Below are 26,241 nucleotides of genomic sequence, written 5' to 3'. Positions count from 1 at the left end.
CATTTTAATGGATCCTCAAGTGAATTTGCCAGCAATATAATATCGTCTGTGGAAAAAAAACAAAACACCAGAGTTCTTTCAGAAAGGTCTAGAACAGACAATTCTTTATATTTTCCAGCATAATATTGATTAAAATAATCAAATTTGATAGGTAGAAGTGTGTGATCAAGCTTCACTCTTCTTCCAGTCAAATTATATTCAGTTCTAATGAAATCACCGGACTGGAAACATTAATTTTGCTTTCTCCCCACAGATGCTGCCAGATCTGCTGAGTGTTGCTAGCAATTCCTGTTTTTGTTTGCAATCTCCAGCATCCATAGTTCTTTCTTTTATTTTCGAGTTATTTTCAGTGTTAGGCTTCACTGAAATCTAAAATTCGGGTTTGCACTCCCATAGTTTCTCCCATGACTTTCTAACCAAATGAGATTCAAAAACAGAAAGAAGTATCCCAATGTTTTCACACAAACTATCAGCAAGTATTATACTACCAGCTGTGTGATAAACTACTGTAGATCACTAGTTAGTTACTGATTATTGCAATATGATCATAAACATCTCTCTGTCTATATTGAGCAGTCCATGAGCATTCAATTATCATTACTCAATTATAGATATTTGTATAGTTTCCTGAGCTTACCGCATTTATGCATGCGCTTACCGCAAGTGCATTGGTACCCCTTTGAAGCTTGTTGTACGGACTGTATTTGGGTTTTGGAGGTTTCCCTGCAGCTCTATCCTTGTGTCTTCTGCTGCTTATGTGCTGTTATGAAATAAACGGTCAAAAACAAGATATACAGTAAACAGAAAATGTAGTTTGATCGCACAGGAAAATAAAATTCATTGCATTTAGAAGATTTATCCATTGCTCTCTTAAGACAAACCTGTTTGAGTTGTGTTTCTGAATTGACATGCACATCACAGATTTCACAGTGAAATGTTTTATTCTGCAGACCGGTAGTAATGCCTTTGTTGGTGGATGTTTTCCCTTTGACGCCTGGTCTGGGGAATGCCTTAATTGGACCCCCACCATTTCGGGCTTCCAGCATAGTTTTGTGCTTCGATCCTGTTGAAGAAAATTGTAAAACATCATTAAAACAAAAGCCTGTTGCAAAGATAGAAACTGACATCTAGGTTGACAATACTTGACAAATTACAAATGTGTATCTAAGACATTGCAAATTATGAAGAAATTAAGCTGGTTATAAGAAGTATTATCTAGTTTACAGCTTGATGCTCACTAGCAAAGCAACTGTCATGGAACTCAGAGTGGTTTCTGGAAATTACCCATAGTAATGGGAAAAGGATGGGTGATGCACACACTCATTTCCAAACCAATATACATAAGGTGCTAGAAGGTGCACACATTAAAATCTTGGAGGATTTTGGAATCGTGGACATAGATGGAGAATACAGGTCAGGAGAATCACTGGTTACAATAGGACAGGAAGCATGAAGGGAGATTAGATTCCCTACAGTGTGGAAACAGGCCCTTTGGCCCAACCAGTCCACGCCGACCCTCCGAAGGGTAACCCACCCAGACCCATTCCCCTCTGACTAATGCACCTAAACCTATGGACAATTTAGCATGGCCAATTCTCCTGACCAGCACATCATTGGACTGTGGGAGGAAACCGGAGCACCCGGAGGAAACCCATGCAGACACAGGGAGAATGTGTAAATGGACAGTCGCCCAAGGCTGGAAATGAACCTGGGACCCTGGTGCTATGAGGCAACAGTGCTAACCACTGAGCCACTGTGCTGTTAGAGGATAATGCATTAACAACTGCAGAGAGGCAGAAAAGGACTGGGACAGATAACACACTTCGGTGAGTGTAAAAAACAATACTATTGACATTGACCACAATCTTGGTGCTATGAATAGGAATCAAGCGCTGAATGGTGGACATGTTGTTGAATTTTAAATGAAAGTTTGAAGAATTGCAAAAACAAATCATTGCAGGTGGAAATATAAGGGTGGATTGAGAAATCAAAAGTAAGGATGAGGGTCAAGAAAGCACTTCTGAAAGACTGTGTCAGGAGTAAATAGCTGGTAGCTTTCATGAAGATAATAAGATTAATGAAGATTAGTAGATAAAAAAAAGTAGGACACTCAGCCATCAGGTTCGAAAATAACAACAGGCGCTGAAAGGAGTAAGGGGTGTGGTAAGCAGTTGGCTAGCAGGATACAGAGTTGAGAGTGTGGCACTGGAAAAGCACAGCAGGTCAGGCAATATGTGAGGAGCAGGAGAATAAACATTTCGGGCAACAGCCCTTCATCGGGAAGAAGACTGCCTGACCTGCTGTGCTTTTCCAGCATCACACTCCCGACTCTAGTCTCCAGCATCTGCAGTCCTCACTTTTGCCTAGCAGGACACAGATTCATTTTTGCAGATGAATAGCGATGCAAGTTCCTTGTACTTGGAATCAGAAATGATTTTGGATTGGAGAAGTAGTTACAAATGTGAAAAATGAACCCATATTCTCTTGGATAATCTTGGAACAGGAAGAGGATTTTCCAACTGAGTATGAGACATCTGAGCTGGTCAAGGCAAATATTATGATGGGGCCAATTAGTTGCAAGCCTACAATCCTCAGGTTATTATGGACACCTTATTTTTAAGCTAGCCATTCACAAAGATATGGTGGAGAAGATTTTATCTGTTTTCTATTTGCAGTGCAATTGAAATTGTCCTTAACAAAACACACATAAGATCTTTATACAATTACAATCTCTTTGCTCTGAATACCGAGTGTTTATTCTCTGGCTTTTAGTGAAATTAGATTGGTGCTCATTAAGACTTGGCTTAAAAAGAACAATGCATTAGACCTTGTGTATGGGCCCACTTCAGATGAATGGAGCCGTTAGGTAAAAACAGGCGATGGTGAATCTAAAAATGAAGGCCCCTTTTTTTGTTTGATTTGGAGGTCCTTTGTTGCTAGTGCACATATGTCCCCATTGTTTGTGAAACAGGAGTGAAGTATTGCCTCTGGGGAGGGTAATTGAGGATAGTAAAATAGAAAGTATTCAATTCCGTATGTCACCAAAAAATGTACTTCACATTAAATTATTGTGTAAGCTATTTACTGAAAACCACATTATTAAATAAAAGGAGACAGACAAATCCCACATGAACCACAAAGGTCTTTAATGCAGGTTTAAAAGTGTGCTAAGAATCAGCGTTTTTCCCTTCAATAATGAGGCATTCTTCAAAGACTATTAATGCATGAGCAATGGTTGATGATCCATTATGCTATTGTAAACCATGAAATGGTAAGAGCACTCGCAGGTGACAAACAGATCTCTTACTAAATCATTGAATCTTTTGCATCTATTTTACTTTTCAAATAGAAAGAAATGATTAATTACAATATTATTCACTGCTGTTTGTTGATTAAACAGCTGAAGACCTTGTTACATATCCAAATCACAGTGAATACTGTTAAAGTTAGGCAATGTAATTTAGCATGGTTGATACTAATTGCCATTAGTCCATTATGTATCACCAGTTCAAAGATCCATTTTTAATTTAATCTTAGTTTCTTACCATTTATTTCCTGGGTTGGATCCTGGGCATTGCCAGCCCCAGTCACTACTTTAAGTCTGTACAGCACATTGCCATTATTAAACATGGCAACAGATTTGAAAAAAAATAATTTGCATACTCTAAAAAATTCTAATTCTAAAATTGAAACCTATTGTTCTTGTAGTATCAACAAAACCTCCAGGCTAAATACCAGAGGGACCCTGCAGAGTCACTGATTTTTTGAATAATTCTTAGATAGAATTGGGTAAAGTTAGAAAGATCAGGATATATTGCCCATTCCTAGTTGTCCCTGAACCTTCGAAGTCAATGTGGAGGGTAATTAAGTCAACCACATTGTTGTAGGTCTAAATTAGGTAAAGATGGCAGAATTCTTTCCCTAAAGGACATTTGTGATCCAGTTAATTTTTTTGTCACCATCAACAGTGATCAGATCATTATGATTTGGTAAACCTGAAATCTTTGTATTGAATTCAAATTTCACTATTTACCATGCTAGGATTTGAACTATGGTGGGGTTTATTTGGGGCCACCACTCTCCAGGTATATCTGGAATGTAACTGAGAAGTTCTGAAGTACATTGTTGCCAGTTACAAGACAGAAACCAGGAGTATAATAGAATACTCCGCATTTTCCTGGATGAATGCAGTTCCATGAATAGGACACCATCAGGGCAAAGAAGCCTACTTGACTAGCAATGCATGCACTCCTTCCACCACCGTCACTCAGTAGCAACAATGTGTATCATTTACAAGAGGCGCCGCAGAAACTCACCAGAGTTCCTAAGTACTTTCCAAACCCACGACCACTTTAATCTAGAAGGACAAGGGCAGCAGATGCATGGCAATACTACAATCTGCAAGGTCCCCTCCAAGCCAACAACCATCTTGCCTTGCAAATATATTATTGTTCCTTCACTGCCACTGGGTAAAAATATTGGAAGACCCTCCTTAACAGCATTGTGGGTGTGTTCAACCCAATTGAATGGTAGCAATTTGAAGAAGGCAGCTCACCAGCCCCCTCTCAAGGGCAACTAGGAACAGGCAATAAATGCTGGCCCAGCCAGTGATGACCACATCCCATGAATGAATAAAAAAAGAATCACTGTTCTTTTGTCAGCAACTTCAACTGATATATTTCTGAGGCCAAAATCCCACAATGAACTTTTGTTGACTGAGAACAGGATAGTAGAATATTTCCGTGCCATTTGATCTAGGCAGACAGGGTCTCAATTTAGTATCTCACCTAAAAGATAGCTATTATGTGCTTAAATCCTAGCAAAATATAGGAACTAATTATTATGAGAATGCATATCTTGAGTTCCACCTTTATTGCTGCATGCAGTCATGTGTAAGTAACTATGTAGCAGGCTACCAGCTACATGGAAGCAAAAGAAATATACTTGCTGAAAGTTTGTCAATTTAATTGTTTTCCAACCTTTGTGAACCAGAAGACAAAACAAGAATGCATTATTCAATGGCTTGATTGATCTGTTTTTGATTAGGTTATTCTGATAACTGGGCTATGTACAGTCCACTTAATTGCTTAAGCCTCTCAGTGGAGCGAGAGAACTAAGTAAGCTCGGAAAATTGCAAAAAACTTCCAAAGATCTGGGCTGAAACCAGTTCTCTATGTTGTCGAATATCCTGAGAGGTCTGAGCTATTTTAAAATATTATAAATCAGCTTGTTGTAGATTAGAATTAGCACTGAACTTCTTTGAGATATATTAAACATCTAAGATATATAGCAATGGTGAATAGATAACAAATTATACTTTCAAAATTGAAGTGCTTCCTCAGCATTCTCTATCCACAAAATGGTCAGAGAAAAATGTCATTAAGCCAGAAATGAGGAGGAAAATGCTTCTACTGAAAACATCAAAGTGTGGTTATCAGTGCACAAAAATGCACCTCCATATCCAGCTTAAGTTTTGACTCAGTTTGCTTCTCTAGTTCCTCTTAAATGCATTTACATTAATCACTTCAGCTACTCCTTGTTGCAGCAAGTTCCACATTTTAAACACTCTTTGGACAAAGGACTTTTCTTGAATTCTGCATTAGACTTATTAGGGACTATTATTGTATGGCTCCCCCCAGCCCAAGAAACAAATTGATATATCTTCGCTAAATCTAACCTATTAAACCCTTTCAGAATCTTGAAGACCTCTCTCAGGTCTTGTCTTCTTTTTTCTCAAGAAAAGACCCCATCGTATTCAATCTTTCCCAATAGATATAGCATCTTAATTCTGTTTTCAACTCTTGTACCATCGCCTGTATCTTTATACTCTTTTTATAATATGGAGACTAGAACTGTACACAATAGACCAAGTGTGTGCTAACTAAGCATCAATGCATGTTTAACATAACTTCTGTTATGAAATTGAAGATGTGTACTGTACCTTTAAGAGTGAGTGAAAGCTGTTCTGCACTGACAGCTTGCAGGCACCTGTCATGTGACTGACTCACAGACTCAGAGTGTACTGGAAACTCAAAAATATGTAACATTTGGCTATGTAACAAAGACCCGAGTTTTAGTTGCTATTTTCACAAACTTGAATTTAACCAATCAGTTTAAATTATGCAGCAGGATACTAAAACCCAAGTGAGTTTGAATTTTTTTTTGCCAACCTTGAACCAATATGATGATCAATGTTAAGGGTATAAAGAAGCAGACATTTTGAAAGTTAGCCAGTGAGAGTAACTGCCATTCAAAACACTGTCTATCAAAGGTACCTTTTTCATATGAAACATCTTTGCTGCAGGGAGATCTTCAGCCGAAAGAAAGAGAACACCGGAGATGACAGCTGCTGTCTGGTTTTGAAATTAAGTTGACGCAATTTTAATTTGGGTGATTATTGAAATAGTAGATTGCTATAGAGTTGGAGGCAGATAACAAGCAGTTAAGAGAAAGGAGGCTTAGAGTTGTAAATAGTTGTTGTTTAATGGTCACTTTTAGAGTTAAAGAATAAATTGATATTATTTTCTTTAAACAGCAGTATTTGGGAGTTCTCTGTCACTCATACTTTAACAGACTACAAGGCGAGGTGAGCTTTTCTGGGTGTTTGGTTTAATTAACAGAGAGGTTCACCGCTGTGTTGTAACACTTCTCTACTTTTCTGTTTGATCTGTCTAGAAATATGTATCTGAATACTTGGTGTGCTTTTCTTTAAAATTAATCATAAGGTTTAATAGGGCCATTAGCAGTTTTTGTATCTGGACCCCAAGACCCCTTTGCTCTTTGAACCAATTGGATCACTTATTACCCAAGTAGTATGTGGCCTCAGTAGATTTCCTACTAAAATGCACCATAACATATCTATCTATATTAAAACTAATTTGTCCATTACATGCCCTTCTAAAATGTTATTAATGATATTCCTGCCAGAACTGTATCTCTTCATCCTTTGTGACCTTTATATGTTAAATGTACTGCTTAAGGTGATCTTGGCAATCTTACAGCAGGTTCAATAAGATTAGCTGCTCTCCTCTACATTTGTAATAATGCATCATGCCTTAAAGTAAACCAACTAGTTGAAATACTTGAGGTATAATTAAATATCAATTCAATCATTTAGACCTCCATGCATTTGTATTCTGTCAGTAAGACAGTCCAGTTCTCATCCTATTAGGCAGAAGTATATTTCCTGTTTTAAGCTGTAAAATGCCATTATAATATATTATGAGGTTGTTGCCAAAAACACCCAAAGGCTGTTCATTCACCACTGACTGCAATTTGAAGTACAAATTGCCTGCGTTTACTTGTTCAGACAGAAATAGAATCCTAATTAATGTGCATGTATAGGCCTCATCTGCTAGGTTCACGGGTGGCACAGTGGCTCAGTGGTTAGCATTGCTGCCTCACAGCACCAGGGTCCCAGGTTCGACTCCAGCTTCAGGCGACTGTATGTGTGGAATTTGCACATTCTCCCCGTGTCTGCGTGGGTTTCCTCCAGATGCTCTGGTTTCCTCCCACAGTCCAAAGATGTGCAGGTTAGGTGGATTGGCCATGCTAAATTGTCCATAGTGTTAAGAGCATTAGTCAGAGGGAAATGGGTCTGAGTGGGTTACTCTTCAGAGGGTTGGTGTGGACTTGTTGGGCCAAAGGGCCTGTTTCCACACTTTAGGGAATCTTAAAAAAATCAAGGAATCCCCATACTTCTGCCCACAATTTTCAACCTTCCAATTTTTCCTGGGCTTGCTTCTGTCAGAAATTTGACAGGGAACTGTACAACGTAAAACCTTGGTTCAAAAAAAAGTGCACCCACTATCCAAAGTTGCATTGCAGTATAGAGGTGCCAACAGGGGAGTGTTGGCAAAGGCAATAGAGAATTTCACAATGCCCAACAGGGCACATGGCTGTCATCTTGTTTTTCAAATTTATTCATGGAATGTGGACTCATTGGCTAAGACAGTATTTATTCCCCAGATTGCAGTTACGTCTCAACATGGTTATGGGTCTGGAGTTACATAGGCACCATACTGGGTAGGGTGGGCAGTTTCCTTCCCTAAAGGACCATTGGAAGACTGGTTGGAATTTATGGCACTGACAGTGGATACATAGTTGCCATGAAGGTAGTTTCTTAATTCCAATTTTTTTATTGAATTCAAATTTTACCATCTGCAATGATTGGATTCTAACCCATACTCCCACAACATTTAAATTATTTAACTATGAGGAGCATAGGGAAGGTAGATGGAAAGAAACACTTCCTCTTGATGGAGGGATCAACAATCAAGACATAAATTTAAGGAAAGGGGCAGGAGATTTGGACAGAATATGAGAAACTTTTTTTCACCTACAGGATGGTGAGAATCTGGAACTCACTGCCTCTTAGGGTGGGAGAGGCAGAAACCCTCACAACATTTGAGAAGTACTTAGACTTACAATGCCAAGGCATACAGGCTCTGTGCCAAGTGCTGGAAAATAGGATCAGATTATTTATGTGGTTGTTTTTGACCGGAACAGACTTGATGGGCCAAAGGGATGTTCTCTGTATAGTAGACCTCTATGACATTAGCCTCAAGTTTTAGATTACTAGTCCATGTCACTGCTTCCCCCTCAGATTAGGGTATAGAGATGATTTAGAATTCTGACTGGATTGTATGGATATATTATAACAAGGTAACACTGAGAACTGGATAGGGGCAGCCCATCTAAATATTATAACATTGTGTGAAGTGATTTAAAATTTATCTTAAAGGTCAGAGCCATCAACATGGGGTTTTCAATAAATTGAGGGCGGCACGGTGGCACAGTGGTTAGCAGTGCTGCCTCACAGCGCCAGAAACCCGGGTTCAATTCCCGCCTGAGGCGACTGTCTGTGTGGAGTTTGCACATTCAAATATTATAACATTGTGTGAAGTGATTTAAAATTTATCTTAAAGGTCAGAGCCATCAACATGGGGTTTTCAATAAATCCATTGCCCGAACATTAATATAAATTCTGTAAATGAAAATGTTTTACATTACATGCTACTCTTGGATTAGTTGTAATGATAAATTGTGAAGGATTATGCGTGCGTCATGGAGCCTCCATATTGAGGTACAGAGACTAAAGAATTGGAGCGTGAATCTTCTCGCCTTTCATGTGACTTTTGTTCCTTTTAACTGCGGCTTAGCACTGTGAAGTTAGCCTTGCTGAGACTTTTTATATATAACTTCAACCTATTTGGAAAGATTAAAATGGTCATCATGTGATTTAACTGAAGTTAAATTATACTGAAAAGAATATGAAAAAATGTGAATGTTTCAGATTAATGATATAATAAATAAGATGATGATGACCAGCAAATGATATGAGACATGATTTTGTATTCATAATGGGAGTTGCCATAGTCCAAACTCCTCATTTACAACACATTGAAGAGAATGATCATCAAACATGTGGACTGACATGGCTGCAAGTTCAGTCACTTTTTTGACAGTATTATATTCAGTTGAAATGACTTTATAAAAGCTACATTTAGAGCAGACAGTTGCTTGGAGAATAACATCGTGTCTGTCAATCTTTTTCACCAATGTTCTTAATTGTGTGCTCATAATGGAGAGCGCGGGTTCTGTTTGGAATTTATAGTCAAGGCACTTTTGTTTGATAAACTGGCATTTTTATTCCAAGATAAAGTTGAAGGGCTAAGGAAAATGATATGATATTTCATACATTTAAAAAAAATTATGATCATTGTCAACACATGCATTACTTTTCTGAAACACAAACAGAAAATGGTGGAGAAGCTTTAGTGGGTCTGGCAGCATCTGTGGAAAGAAAACACAGTTAATTTCTCAAGTCCAGTGACTCTTCATCAGAACTGTTATCAGCTAGGAACAGATGGTATTTATGCTGTAGGAGAAGGATCTGCTCATCTCTTGACTTGCATTCCCACTTTCAATATAAATACTAACCTTTCTGAACTATTATCATTTCTGAAGAATGGTCACTGGACTCGAAATGGTAATTCTGTTTCCTCCTCACAGATACTGCCAGAGCGCTTGAGCTTCTCCAGCAATTTCTGTTCTTGTTTCATATTTCCAGCACCTGCAGTTCTGTTTTACTCTGATTTTTCTCGTTTGTTAAGTTACTCAAATTGTCAGCCTAATTATCTTTCATTTCAGTCCCCAAGCTGGAAAAAAAAACAAATGAATAAAGAAATATTGTCCTTTCATCACATTAAGATTTATTCTACTAACCTAAGTATTTGGAGCAAAAGACAGGCATCAAACGCAATTAGTAAAACATAAAAATACGTATAATGTATGCTATAGAAATATTTGGAGGAAAGTCATATATGGCTTATAGCATGATATGGATGAAACACAGCACAGGGTGAAACAAGGTTTCAGGTTGCTGTGTAAAGCAACTTAGCTGGGGTTGCTCTAATACTTCAGTAGTTAATTGGTTTGGCACATGATATTAAGCCATAAAGACCAGAAAGCTCAAGCTTTGAACCCTGGTTTGTACTGACTGAGGTCTCCCAGAGGAAAACTATCAGCCCAAGTCTTCTGTTGGTGGATGCTGTCTGGTGAACGTATGTAGACTCATGTAGACTTCAGAGGAGGCCTTGGTCAGACGGAACTGGAACAGTTTTTACAGTCAGAAAGCTTGCTGGCCCTTCTTGTCTCACATGAAGGACAGCCTAAAGACTGTTTTCGCCCCCTGGAGCCGTTCCACAGCATGGCTCACTGACTTAAGGAAAGGAGGAAAAAAAACACCCTCCGCTTTGCTCAGTTGATTTATAACGACACACTTAACATTTGGCTGAAGCGGAAAATGACTGGTGGATGCCCGTTTCATAACCTTTGCATTTATTCTTGGAGAAATTGGGCCCGGGCTCGTGAGAGGCAGCTGTTGCACTACTACCAGTTTACACCACTACTGAGAGTCCTCATCAGTGTCATGATGTAACTAGAAACGTTCAGTTGTGTATTAGTTCTTTACCATACTTAAAGCCGTCAATTCTTACATATCTATCTAACATCACATTATTTTTGCTGAACAAATGTGCTTTCTCTGTTTTATGACAGTATCTTAGCAACAAAATAAAGAATCTCAATTTCTTATGGAAAGATTGCAGTTGAATAAATTTGCTTTGTTTAAAGATTACTAATTTTAGAATTGGAAGCTAGAGAAGCAGATTCCAATATCTCACCACTGTTGTGCGCTTCCAATTGTGAGGCAGAGTTGACAGCCACTTTGCAGAGGGAGCAGTAAAGTAGCCGTTTCGCTTTCTCTTCTTCTGTTTCCTTGGGAAGAGCTGTGTTACAGCTGCTGGATGTGAAGGATTTTTCTGTCCTGGAAATGGATTCTGTTGTTACACTATCGCTTGCTGCCACCGTTGTCACTTTCGATATTGTTGCTGTCCCTTGAGTGGTGTCTAGAGCATATCAAGTAAAATTATGAAAATGAATCCAAATACAAAGTATTTCTGTCACATAGCTAGCTTTCAGTAAATAGAGCAAAGATATTAACTGCATTCTAACTAGAAGTCTAAGTCATCGACAGTTAAACGCCATTAAATCACATCACTTTTTCAATACACATTTCAGCATTTGATCATTGATAAGTTGACATTTCTGTAAAGACTACTTTAAGGAGAAAGTTTTAAAAAAATCACATAACACCAGGTTATAGTCCAACAGACATACATAAACTTGCAATATCCATTAAAAAGTAAAAAAAACCAAAATTATCCATATGATTTATAAAACTAATACATCACGTGTTCTGCTTTTGTGTTCTAGCAATGGTATAATGACGTTTACAAATTGGCATCGTGTTATATTTGTCATTTGTCTGATGGTGCCTGTTCCTTTTGATTGTTAGATTGTGCCCATTTATTGTTTGATTTCTTCCATCAGTGAAAATATGTTAGCGAATGTTCCCTTCAGTATGCTTAATGATACTTCATTTGAAAAATAAATGCAGAATGTGCAAATAAACAGCAAGGAGGATATTCTTGTTGCCAATAATGGTTACCATATGCTCAGGCAAAGAGCTCAGTAACAGTGAAGAGAGTGATGGTTGATTTTGCCAATGCCATAAGTATTGTTCCAAGAAGCTAGCAACAATGTTTCCGAATAAAGACACCATGCGTCTTTTTATGCATAGCTTCTGACCATCCCATGGTAGCATCAGAACTATGAGTGCTCCCCTTTGTTGCGTCCTGTAACACATTACAGGCACTACACCGTTTAATGTATTGACTTGTACACTTGGGACTTCTTACTACCTAACAATTACTTCCTCTCCTTTCCAACAAACTAAAGAAGAGCATCCAAAACACTATTGCAAACAGAGATTTATGTGTTTTCAACTTCATGCAATTGGATTACGTAATGTGGTGTTAGTTATAAAATATGGATTTCTTATCTGTTTAAACACCTAAAGTCTTCATGGAATAAAATGAATATTAAAAAGGAAGAAAAAGTCGTAGTTTAAAATGGCCACGCCAGTCAGCTGATTACAAGTTGAGCCATCTCACTAAAACCATCAAAAAATATGAAACAAACTGAGCCGAACTAATGTTATAAAAGGGCATTGAAACTTAAATTTGTACCTCCTGTTTGCTTTTTTTTACTTTTCTGGGTAAGCTTCACATATTCATGATAAACTATAAACAGAAGGTGCTGGAGAAACTCAACAAGTCTGGCAACATCTGTAGAGAGAGAAGCAAAGTTAATGTTTTGAGTCTGATATCAATTTTCTGCATAACTTGGATGAGCTACAATGTGTGACAATGGCATAGACAGATGACTATGGCAAAACATAACAGCAGACCTCCTGGCAGGAATAGCTACAAGCAGGAGCAACGATATCAATCAAGTGAAATCAACAATTCATTTCACTTGACAAAACAGAACACCCTGCTGAACTAAAGTCTTCACTGGTCTAGACTCATGCTGAAGCCTCAAATGCATCTGATTTTGATATTTGAATGATTTGCCTGATTGGTAAGTTGTAGAACAACATATTTTTCAAAAGAATATTTGTAAATGAGTGTTTTTCCTCTCTCATCAGGTCCACACTTGTCATTGTTATAGTATTCCCCACAGTTATTCATACTGGGGAAAAAGAAATGAAAAGTGCATGATTTGTCATTGAGTTGGATAGACAGATGAACCATGGAGAGTAGCTAGAGGTACTGCATTGGCACTGAGTTGGCATGAGTTTGCATGGAGTGTGCAAGGGCCCATAGGGTTTGGGGAATGTCAGATTGAGGGGTGAGAGCGAGAGAGTCTAAAATCTTCTCAATACAACTAATATAAAATTCCAGTGGACCAAGATGTGCCCTTTAATTAGCTTGCCTGGGGACTTGTCCATTCCTGTGAGTTGCACTGCACCCAGGGTCAGTGAGCATGACTCCATCTGGCAAACTGCAGCTTTCTCCCTCTAAACCCCTGAAACACAAATTGTGCCCCATTGTGCTTTTTTTTTTACCAAGACTAACCGGGTGAGTCAAGAAATGTCTCTATTTGATCTACCCACCTTGGTTGCCAAGGTCTAGGCACTGTGTTTTATTTATCACCATGTACCTGCAAGGTGAATTATGGCCTGTACTCAACAAATATTTTCTTTAGCTTGAAAAGTAAACATTCATCTATTTTTTAGAACCATAAAATAGCACTGTCATTTATTTGTAAGAGTTGTCATATTAATCCTCACTACACATTTCTGCATCCCTATAACAGAGTACACTTTTGAGTTTCATTCTCTTTGTAAACTTTGAAATGATGCCCTCTCCACCAAAGTTCATTGTTAATAGTTAATAATTCTCAGCATGAGCATGTGTGCCATCCATCACTGGAAAACACCACAGCATACTTCATCCAGACTGAGAAACAACATCCACCACAAAAATCTACTTTCTGTTCCTTAGTCGTTTTGATCTCCACATAGCCAATGCAAATTCCTTGCCATGATTGTAATTTTGCAAATGACTCCATTACGTGGTGTTTTATCCGAGGTAATTTGGTGCCAGTGGAATAAAGCTCAAATAAACTTTGCCATCCCATTCATTACTGTAACAGTTCTTTGACTGACAGGGAAAAATGTAATGCTATACCATGATCTGAGAAGAAGGATTTTATATCAATAATATAGGCCAATTCTGCAATTCTGTTAACATTAGATTTTGTTACCATTAGCTTCCAGTCTCTGATACTTCCCGTGTCTGCATTTGGAGACTAAGCATTTTATAATCTCCTTTCATGATATGACTTCCTTTGGACAATAACTACTGATACCATAAAAGACAGTGGAAGCTTTTCATCCTCAGTTTTGAAATGTAACAAATTTGTCATTCTTTATGACTTACATTGCTCTGTCAATTTCAACTCTCAGTAAATTGTACTACCCAAAGTTAGGTTAACAATTTATCTGATATTGCTTTTAAATTTCGTATTCTGACATTGTAACAACCCAGTACTGCAAAGTGGATTTTATAACACCAAACCTTTATGATGACAGGAAATGCTGGGAATGCTTGGCAGATCTGGCTGCATTGGCGGAAAGAGAAACAGCAAGCCTTTCGGATCAACGATCTTTCACCAGAATTGGAGAAAAAAAACATTAACTCTGTCCCTCCACAGTTGCTGCCAGATAGCCGAGTATTTCCAGCATTTTCCATTTTAATCTCAGATTTTCAATAACTGCTGTTTGCAATGTCAAATATGGGGAAATCTGAACACTGCTAAATATGTGTTCAGTCCAAAAAAAAACAAAATTTTCTGTTCCTTGACAACTCCACCAACTATTTCAATCTCTGACAATGCTTAGAGTTAGGACATGGCAGCACAAAAATCAACTTGTCAGAATTGCATTGGGAAGGTTTAGAGTATTACGTTAATGTTGTAAATACTGGGCTGTGATGAAATCATTATAGTGGTAATTTTTCAAATATGCAGGGTGGCATTTAATTATTTTTCCAGCAATGAACCAAAACACTTGACTCTCTGAGTATTTCTGTTACAACTTCTGAATCCTTCAGCAATTACTTGTCACTGTTGGACTCTAGAAAATGTATTCACAAGAATATAACCTCTGATGCATAATTAGAATAGAGAATCCCTCCAGTGTGGAAACATACCATTCAACCATCAAGTCTACACCGATCTTCTGAAGAGCATCCCACTGAATAGTGTCTAGGGTTTCTGGATGCATTTTGTCTGTTTGTCTGGGTTTGTTGCTGAGAAATCTGCAGACTGTGTTCATTGGGTACCCACTCTCCCCTACATAAAAGACATCTCGGAAATGACTGCCAGACTACTCAGACCCCTTGGCATTATGGTAGCCCACAAACCCACCAACACACTAAAACAGCAGCTAATGAACTTAAAAGACTCTATACAAGCAAAACTAATGTTATTTACAAAATACTGTGCAAGCACTGTAACAAACACTAGTTTGGACAAGCAGGCAGAAAACTAGCCACCAGGATACATGAACATCAACTAGCCATAAAACGACATGACCCTCTCTCCTTACATACAGATGAGGAAGGATACCACTTTGATTGGGACAACACATCCAGCCTCGGACAAGCCAAACAGAGACACACACAAGAATTCATCGAAGCATGACATTCCAACTGAAACTCTATCAACAAACACATCGAGTTCGACCCCACCTACCACCCCCTGAGAAAAAGAACCGGAAATGACATCACAACAGGAAATGACATCACCACAGGAAATGACATAACTAGCCCAAAGAAACCCAAACATATAAATTGAAAGCAGGAATTATCAACAGTGCTTTGTCCAGAGGCCCACTGAAAATGTTACCTCGTAGGGTGATGAAATGTCTGGAAATGAACCTTCCAGCTCAGCAAGCAAACCTACATCCAAAAATATGTATTCACTGATACAGATGTTTCTGTCCAGTACTGCATTTATTACCCAACATTAATTGCCCAGAGGGCAGTTAAGAGTCAACCATATTGTGGAGAGTCGGAGTCACAGGTAGCTCAGTTAAGGTGAGGACAGCACTTTCCTTCCCTAAGGGACATTAGTAAACTAGATGCGTTTTTCCAGCAATGATTTCATGATCATCTTTAGACTACTAATTCCAAATTTGAATTTAATACGATTAATATCATGGTGGGATTCAAAACTACATCCCCACAACATTACCTAAAAAATCATTGCCTCCAGTCAGCTTTGGACTGATGGACTGATCTCCATTCACCCTATTCAAGACTACTGATGTCAGGGCAGCGGTTTGGGGCTTCATAGTTTGAAGTTCTCACTTCACTAGATCAATTTGGACCTGGCATTTGACTGGAGGCCAAGCGGTGTGGTGCATTGCTATTCAGAAATGTAAAGGATTGGGAAACAGAAACACATAAATTGCTCGATTAAAAAAAAACTTAGATCCATTTGCTTTCTTCCATCATGAAAGTAATATTATACAATAACGAGGAATTAATGACTCACTGTAGCAATGAATCTCTGCAACATATTCAGAAAAAATGCAATGAACATCCCAGCAGCATTGGGAAGAGGAGGCCTACAGGAAGGCACTCTGCCCTTAGTATCAACATCGTCCCCATCCATGGCCTGAGATCCATCCCTGGGAATTCTATCCTGTCCCACTTATCTGACTCCACAGGATTGATCCTTTGCACAGGTTCTAGTGAATATTGGCCGTGGCCACTGCTCTTGCTTCAATGGCTGTGACAAACCCATGTGGAAGTCTTTACCGCAAAGTTGGAGCATTAATGACAATGACAATCAAGCTTGTACATGATATACATTTCTGCAAACAGCTCCTAATGCCATTTCTGGGACTGCAGAGCTCTTGGGAAGAATTTCCACTCTATTAGGACCTTAACGCAGTGGGAAGCTGGTCATTGTCCAGGTAAATGCCTGTTACTTCAGAATAGCATCAGACATCCTAAGAAGGTGATGCAAGGCTCCCATCCATTATCTAACTGCTGAATGGGACCCCCATCACTGCTGTTAAATTACACCCCATGTCTCAACTGTTTCACAAACTGCATTCCAAGATGTTATTTACTGAAAGAAATCCATTGCATTTGCACTTGAATTAATCAATAGTAACTGTTTCCATTATGTTCCTCGGGTGTCTGTGCAAGATTGATTACTTGCTCACTTTAAATATTTTTGCAGCAAATTCATTTTAACTTTATTTCTCTTCTGGCTCAGACTGTCTCATCTAATACAACTGATCCAGACAAGGTGAAATAACTCATCATACTTCATAGTATCTCATACCTTCAGAAGCCTGACAGCAGTCATGTCACCTCTCAACCTTTTCTTTTGCAATGAGTACCCCAAGTTTACATAGTATCTGTTTATAGTCCAATCTCACCATGCTTACTATCACTCCACTTGTTCTTTTCCATACCAGCAATGACAGGAACAATTTACACCCTGATAGTACCCTTAATATGTTAAAACATCCAAGACATTTCACAGGAATATAACTGAATAAACTTTGACACCAATCTACAGAGATTAGGATTGTTAATCAAAACTTTAGTCAAGTAGAAGTGGGTCATAAGCAGAACTTTAAAGTGAAAAAGGTGCAGAAGTGGGGAAAGGTGAGGAGAAACTGTTAACATACTGGAGCTACTAAATTTAGGAATTCTACAGACATCAGAATTAGATGTGCACAGATGTCTTCGAGGGTTCTTGGACTGGGAGATTACAGATGTAGGGAGAGGCAAGGCTATGGAATGATTGGAAAACAAAGATGAGAACAGTGAAATCAAGGTATTTCTGGAACCAATGTAAGTCATCAAATACAGGAGAAATGCATGAACATAACTTGGTGCATCTTAAGACCTTTGACAAGCTTAGGTTTATAAGAAACATCCCAGAGAGCAATGGAACAATCAAGTCCAGAGGTAACAAAAGAATGGATGAGGGTATTGGCAGAAGTTGAGCTGAGCAGCTTTAATAACCTTTAGTTTAGTGACAAGAAAGACTGAACGCATAATATTCCAAGTGTATTCACATCAGTGATGTATAAAATTCCTGAACTGTCTTGGTTCAGGATTGACCTTTGACTACACCCGAATACCTACTCTGATTGACTCAATACAGACTTCAAAAAAGTACAGCGCAGAAGGAATTGACTATTCTTTTATCTGAAACACAAGACAGTTGCATGCAAGTGCAGCCAGTAATTGAGAAAGCAAATGGAACATTGGTCGCTATTGCTCAAGGTTTGGATTTTAAAAATAGGTAAGTCTTGTTACACAGGATGTTAGTGATGCTGCAACTAGAGTACTGTGTACAGATTTACTCCTCGTATTAAATTAATATTGGCTTTGGAAGCAGTTCAAAAGGGATTCATTAGGGTGATGTCTGGGATAAAGGGGTTGATTAATCAAGAATAGCCACACAGCGTAGGCCTTTATTCATTCCAGTTTAGAAGAATACATGTGATCTTCTTGAAACAAGCCCAATTCTGAGGGGCTTGAATATAATACCAGAGGGTATAGTATCAGAATTAAGGGGTGCCAATTTAAGACTAAGATGATGAGGATTTTTTTTCTGTCAGAGAGTTGAGCATCTTTGGAACTCCTAGTCACAGTGAGCTGCAGGGGCAGAGTCCTTGTGTATATTGAGCGCTGAAGTAGATTCTTGACAAAGGTTATGACAGAAAGGACAAGAATGTTGACATGAGGAGCGTCAGATGAGCCATGGCCATTGTGAAAGGTGGACCAGGTTTGAACGAACGAATGGCTTAATCCTGTTCCAATTTCTTGTGGTCTAAGAGCTTTCCTCCTGTTGGCACTATTCTTATTCAATATCTTTGGGGTACTTACAGGGCCTCCACCATGAAGAAATACTGGTTTAACTTATTTGGCATTTCCCTGTTTCCCTGTTATCAATTCATCAGGTGCATCTTCCAAAGGCCTCACATTCATTTTGGCTACTCTCTTTCTTTTCATAGCTGGCCTTTGGTCTACCATTAGTTTTTCCTGCTTTACACACATTAGTTTTTAATTGGATATACTCCTTGACTACCTTTGTTAATCATGCATCATTCATCCATCTCATCCTTCTTTTTGACCAGAACACAGTTTTGCTGAGCATTATTAAATATATGTTTAAATGTCTGCCACTGCTCATCTACTTTCCCAGCTCCCTTTAGATAATTCTTCCTTCATATCTCTGTAGTTGGGTTTAAGTTAACACTGGTTTGAGTCTCAAATTACACAGTTCAAACTGAATTAAAAATTCAATCATAACCCCAAGAGGACTCATAACTCTTATTAATCCTTCTTCATTACATATTGCTAGATCTTAAAATAAAGCCTGTTCTGGGTCAGGTTGTGCAACTTATTGCTTGAAGAAACAATCCCGAGTGAATTCTGTGAATTTGTTTTCATTTTATGCTTGTCCATCTGATTTGTTGAGTCAATATGCAGTTGGAAAGCACCCATTTCAACAACAGTGCTCTTCTTATGTGACTTTATTATTTCCCAATTCATGCCTTGTGCTAAACTAGGCAAAATTCAGGAGCCTATTGATGGCTCTCACAAGTGAGCTCTTTCCTTTGTTATTCTTTATTTCTATCTAAATTGATTCCACACTCCAGTCTCGTAACAACTGAATTCAGAGACCATATATTTGTGGCTTACTACTTTCTCCATTTTCTATTAAGTGTCAATTGTATTGTGTAATCATTATCTCTAGCAGGGTATCTCTATCTGATGCAGCAAAGTGGATGTTATTCCTTATAACATAAGAAACTAGGATATGGGCAAAATGGTATTGAGAGGTCCAACAGAGGTTTAATACAGCTCTCTGATATATTCACAGGCATACACTGTTTAAGAAAAAAGTAACATGCTTCCAACACATCGTATGCTTCAAGTGACCCAGTTAAGATGGGGTCTGAGATAGTTATGCCCTCAGGTCACATGCTATCACATAGCAATGATACCATGAGCTTGACTCTCAATGTTATACCAACATTACTAACTATGACACATGACAAAAAAAATGCATGTTAATTGTAATAAATTGTGGGGAAGCAGTAAGAAATAACGAAGGATATAATTGTGCCATTATAAAAATGATAGCCTGAAAGGTTGATTATTGGGTTAAGAGGTCTGTGTTTGTCATGTGTATCTTTTTAAATAAATGCTTATAAAATTAATTGAAGACTGGTTCCAGTTTTTTGTCCTGCTGTCTAGCTTCCTGAAGCATAACGTACCAATGGAGAATGGCTGCCTATATTTAAAGTTTGAAAAATATGAAAACATTAGGACAGAGAACTGAAATTCTAGTGGACTATGTGGAAGATAGCAGGAACTGGTTAGAATATAGTTATCTTCTGACAGTTTTGGAGTCTGAATCATATGATCAGTGAAAGAATAAACATTTGGTCATAAGTTACATCCATATCAAAGAGAAAAAAAAGTTATGACCTTAGCATTTACACTTCCTACAGGACAAAGACACAGAAATGCATTTGAGTTGGGTACTTGTCAGTCAAATGAAGGTTTCAAACCTTTTTTTTTCAGAATTCTTGGATGAAGTCTACAAAAAAATGATTTGTTAAATGCCTTTGAGGCACAGACAAAATTTGACATATTTTAGAAAACCTCTGGTCATTCCATGGAAGAATATCTCATTCACTTTAATATTGCATAAAAACATTAACAAAATTCAAACTGGGGATCCTTAATGTAGTACTGCTTTTAAATTATGTGAACCTTATAATGACAGGCTACACATTTTAACAGGTGCTCAGTTCTTGAAGAAGATGCACACTGGACCAGCTGCCTGCTGCATTAAGAAAAATAGTCAGTTGATTCAAAGTTCAAGGAATAATGAGACATTCTGAAGGGTCCATTCCAAAGAATTTAAAACTCAATGATTGCCAGTTTTCAAAATAGTTCAGATGGAGAATGCAGATATCAATGCAATGGAAAAATTAATAAAAGGGACAATGAGGGTGAAAGTACACTTAACAAATCTGGCTAAGAGAGCAGAAGATAAATTTTGAAATCCCATTTATAGGCAAATCACTTTCAAGAATATCCAAGGAGCAATTAATACATGCTTTGGGAATCATTAAAAGTACCACTGTGGGATCAACTGCCCAAAGTGAAGAGGTTGGGTCCTCAAGACAAGAAAGAGGATTATTGGTCTGTCTGAACATATTCTGTGGCTGACAAGGTGTTTTACTCCTATGATGAAGTTTTAAGTCATACAGTTGTTTAATGTGCATTGCTAGATGGTTCTTCCATTTTTACAGTCTGTGGAACAACTTGGCTTAAATGTTAACAAAACCAGAAGTTGCTGGAAAAGCTCACCTGGTCTGGTAGCATCTATGAAGAGAAATCAAAGTTAACACTTCGGGTCCGGTGACCCTTCATCAGAACTGATGGTAGCCAGGAAAATGTGTGTTTATAAGCAGAAGGTAGGGTCGGGGAGGGATTAAGGAGTAAGCTATAGGGAGGGATAGAGCCCAAAGAGAGAGAAGAACAGTTGGACAGACAGCAGTCTGCTTTAGTTTCCACCACCATCTTGCTTTAGGTTTGGTGGTAGTGACACATTGATATCACTGAGAAGAATTGTAATTCCAAGTAAAATGACTACATTAAACCATTTTGTAATATTTATGTAGCCTACATGAGATATCATTTGAATAAGCCTGTTATGAAAAAGCCACAAGGTAGGTGTTTCTGGAAAGTGAACTGATCTGCAGTTTACCCTTTATTCTATTTGTTTGCCGAACCTGCTGTTTCGCATCAGCGTGTCAGACAAGTATTAATGAAAACAGGTTATAAAACCAGAGAGAATGAAAATTATATTTTCTTTACGTTATACAATTTCTTCATTCTACTTGTCAAAGATTAAGAGGTCCTGCTAAAGTTACAGATGTGATTGATAAATTGTACACAACTCAAATAGAAGGGATAAGTGAGTACTGTGAAATTTCCAAGATGTTTTGAAGGACCCTGTTGCTCCATTGGCATGTGACTTTAACAAGGTAGTTATCACGGATTTAAAGAGATGGAAAAAGGCCGAAGTACTTTAATTCTAACTTTATTGATCTCTTGACCATATTTAATCTTTCTAGGATGACATGAAATGCACCACAAGAACCAAAATGGTAATACAGAGAAATAGAAAATTAGTTCAGATGGAGAATGCAGATATCAATGGACTGGACCAGGTTCTGTCTGATTATGTAAGAGAATTTATTGTTGTTGATGATGTTGGAAAACAAGAACATCATGGTCATGTTTACCACAACCAAAAGTCCTCTGAACAGTATACCTTGTGAAAGAAAGCATGCAGTGATCAGTGAACCACTGCTTAAAGCTTCATCTAATTAATTAGAACGCAAGCTGACACTACTCATGCGTACATCATACAAAAAATAAAATCACTCTGGATGACTAGAGGATATAGTCCTTATCAATTTTATAAAAGTGAAATCCCAGGTCATTTTGTGTTCTGTGAGATACTGCTCCTGCTTTAAAGGTGGAATTAATTCCATCTTTTCTGCATGTTTGAATGCCTTATATGCAGGGAGACAGGCTGTCATCAAAGCTGACGTCTTGGAGAAAACTTCAAGAGTACTGAAGCATTGTATAAGACTATCTGAAGCAGACATCACACCACAGAAATGTGCATTCTATAAAGGAGGATTGGAAAGGCTTTGTTAAGGTGATAGTTTATCATGGAAGACAGTACTTATCAAATGTGTCAATTGAAGTTTTACAGTTCATTACATAACATTAATAAGCATCAAAATGGGCCACTTGACATAGTGAATTCAGCATTATTAGTTGTTCTTTCCTGAATTTTGTTTCATTTGTACTTACCAAGATCACCAAATTAAACATAAGTACACCATCCAGCTCCATGTCTATACTGTCAATTTGCAATACTAGTGTAAATTTTTGCTGAAAATGTGTTGCTGGAAAAGCGCAGCAGGTCAGGCAGCATCCAGGGAACAGGAGAATCGGCGTTTCGGGCATAAGCCCTTCTTGATGCTGCCTGACCTGCTGCGCTGTTCCAGCAACACATTTTCAGCTCTGATCTCCAGCATCTGCAGACCTCACTTTCTCCTCCTCGTGTAAATTTTTCCATTATCTTTCATATTGAAGAAACTGCTGAATGTGTCTGAAGTAAACATCTTGCTGCGAAGTTTGTAACAGACATCAAACTCATACTTTTACTGGATAATGTTGTTGCTGAGGTAGTGCACTCATCAGTGTTTGTACCAAATCATTTCCAATTGCTTGAGTTTGGTTTTGCAACTGAATTATTTTCCACACAAGTATGTGTGAAGTCTTTTGATCCAGAACTGCAGAGCAAGTGTTTCATGTTCTATGATGGATAGTTGGATTGTGCTCACAAGAGACTTTTGGATTGGTATGTATTTGATTTGCCATCATATAAAATGCCATCTCCTAACTCTTTTCGGAGATGTCCTGACTTCTCAAATTCCTTCTTCCTTGGATCACAGCAATGAAGGATATAGCATCAAAATGGTGTTGGAGTGGAGCTCCTGAGCTGGGGCTCATCCGCGCTGACCACCTCTCTTTTCTTTTTTCTCTTTTCTTGCTTTCTTTCTTCTACTCTTTTCCTTTACTTATCTCTTGCCCTGAGCTCAGACAGCATCAGTGGGAGCGAGTAGGCCCAGCATGGACTCAAGTGAGCCCAGTGTGGACCTTGTGGCAATAGCAAGTGAACCCAGTATGGATTCGAGTGAGCCTCTACTTACTTTTCGTGGGTGAGCACAGGACCTGAAATCAGAATTAACAGCTGCTACATCAGCGGAGGTGACAGTGGTGAAAGATGGCGCCCAAGGATTGGTGGCCTCACCTTTGGTTAGGTCTGGCGTTGGCAGAAGAGCATCACAGTGACATCAACGAGGTGGGCCCAGTGACAAGAGAAGTGACGCTGACAGTGGATCCAGTGCGGTGAGGTGGTGGCGAAGGAGAATCGGCTGTGCGGTGAAAGATTGCGCTTCAAGAATAGCACTTCAGCATTGGTTGGGTCTGGTATAGGTGGCAGTGCAGGCATCATTGATGGTGAGCTGGCTCAGGGCTGATGCACTCTCTTTAAGATATACCTTTCCTTTCTTATACCTAAAGTTATTTAAAATGGCACTGGACCATGCGACAGTGTAAAAGCTTGTCATTGTATTTTACTGTTTTTCTCACTGTAAAATACATATCACCATAAAATCATTAATTCATTAATTATATGTTTCTGCTGACAATGCTAGTTTGACTTTTTCACTTGTATGCCAATGGTCATCCTGCTGTACATACTGGAACATCTTTCCTTAAAAGCTCTCTTGACAGCGTCAGATGGTTGAGTACATTTGGCTTCAATGGTGATAAGAAGTTAAAATTTTTGTAACACCATGCAGTTCTTCTTCATCTTAGGGAATAAGCCTGTGCTTGCAGATCTAATATGTAATTATCTATAACCCCCTCATAAAAGTTGATTTGACCTACATCCACCTGGCCCTTCTTGATGTTGACAATGATCTGCCACCTTCAGTGAATGTAGATTTTGGTTTTGCCCATCAATATCCTCAGCAATACATATACATCCAGGAATATTTCTGTCATTCTGAGCAGATCCTGACTAATAGGTGGAAAGGTAATTTTTTGACGTAATATCCTTCAATTAGTATTCTTAAAGCAGCTATTTTTCAAGATGGGATCAATTGGCAAGGCAATCAGTATACTTGGACAGTTGTATGGGACAGTGAAGTGTAAACCTTCTTGGAGTGCATACAGTAGAGCTTTCTACAACAGTATACATCCAGTCCAATAGGAAATGATGCACCAATGGACCTGGCTCTTGGCCATAAGTTGGGTCAAGTGTATTGGGTATCTGTGGGAGATCATTTAGGAGACCGTGATCACTGTATTGTAAGGTTCAGGATGATGATGGAGGATGACATGCAACTATCCAAAGTGAAAAAAATCAATTGGCAGATAGTTGACTGAAATGGGCCAACAATGGAACTGGATAAGACTGACTGGAATGAGAGGTTGGTGGGAATAAAACAGTAATTACATGATGGGCTACTTTTGAAGAGGCGATAGAATGGGTACAGTCAAGGTATATTCCCTCAAATGTGAAAAATAGGACAAACAAATCCAGAGTTCCTGGATAATAAAGGAGATTGAAATTAAGATAAAGAGCAAGTTTACTAATGAGTGTCAGTACAAAAATAAAATTAAGAACCAAGAATATTAAAGGTTCAGAAGGGAGTTGGAAATGTTCTAGAAGCAAAGAGAAATTAAGAGAAAAGACTCGCAGTCTGCAAAAATAATATCCACAAGTAATCTATAGGCATTTAAATAGTAAAAGAATGATGAAGGAGGAGTAGGCCAATTAGAGAGTAATAGGAGGAATTACACCTCTGTGACCACATCATAAGACAATGGCTTTTGCCTGAAACATCGATTTTACTGCTCCTTGGATGCTGCCTGAACTGCTGTGCTTTTCCAGCACCACTAATCCAGAATCTAGTTTCCAGCATCTGCAGTCATTGTTTTTACCTACATCATAAAACAAACCTGCTATTAGACCCGCAGCTCCTCTTACACCCATCCACAATCCTGAAGAAGGGTTACATCAGAAACATTGACTTTTTCACCTCCTGATTGCTGCCTGGTTTGCTGTGTTCTTCCAGCCTCCTGCTTATCTACCTTGGATTTACACCAGGAGCCATGCATGACGTGCTTGCATATCTTTAATAAAGAGTGCTTCTTAGACCTCCTCGGAGATGCCAGTAGACTAGAATATTGCAAATGTTACGGCCTTGTTCAAGAAAGTTTTTAAGATAAGGCCAACACTTCAGTGGTGGGGAAACCCTCTTAAAAACAATTATCCGGGATTGAATCAAAAGATACATGGCAAGAGGTGGATTTAATTAAGAAGAATCATAATACATTTACTTGTGAAGAGAGCTTAGAACATGGAATAAAAGGGACAGTAGCAATGTTAATCCAAAATTGGCTGAGCAATAGGAAACAATGAGTACAAGTCAATGGAAATCTTTTGAGCTGAACCAAATTGAATTGAATGATTGATTGTCATTTTATTCAACAAAGATAGCGAAAAGTGTAATATGTCACCATGCTCAGGTGCCGTTTTGAGTTACATAAAATATTAAGATCTAACTAAAAAACAAAGCTCTTTCTCCTTCTTCTGCTCTGCTCAACATGGGGGTGAGAA

The 26,241-nt window shown here is 38.4% G+C and overlaps 1 protein-coding gene across 6 annotated transcripts in view; it reads right to left on the bottom strand.

Annotated features, from left to right (window-relative positions):
• The window catches only part of LOC122549745 (zinc finger protein 385D-like), a 1,019,967-nt gene that overhangs the window by 20,472 nt on the left and 973,254 nt on the right, over nt 1-26,241 (bottom strand). For 5 of the 6 annotated variants that reach the window (XM_043689685.1, XM_043689687.1, XM_043689688.1 and 2 more), the window contains 3 exons: nt 11,187-11,411; nt 882-1,063; nt 638-760 (listed from right to left, as the gene is read on the bottom strand). In XM_043689685.1, coding sequence (XP_043545620.1) covers nt 638-760; nt 882-1,063; nt 11,187-11,411 — 530 coding nt within the window. The remainder of the gene's footprint in view (nt 1-637; nt 761-881; nt 1,064-11,186; nt 11,412-26,241) is intronic. The other variant, XM_043689686.1, reaches the window with a different exon arrangement.

This window comes from Chiloscyllium plagiosum, chromosome 5, assembly GCF_004010195.1.
Source record: "Chiloscyllium plagiosum isolate BGI_BamShark_2017 chromosome 5, ASM401019v2, whole genome shotgun sequence".
NCBI classification, from domain to species: Eukaryota; Metazoa; Chordata; class Chondrichthyes; order Orectolobiformes; family Hemiscylliidae; genus Chiloscyllium; species Chiloscyllium plagiosum.
Note: the sequence above shows the minus strand (reverse complement) of the source record. Positions and strands in the feature narration are given on the sequence as shown.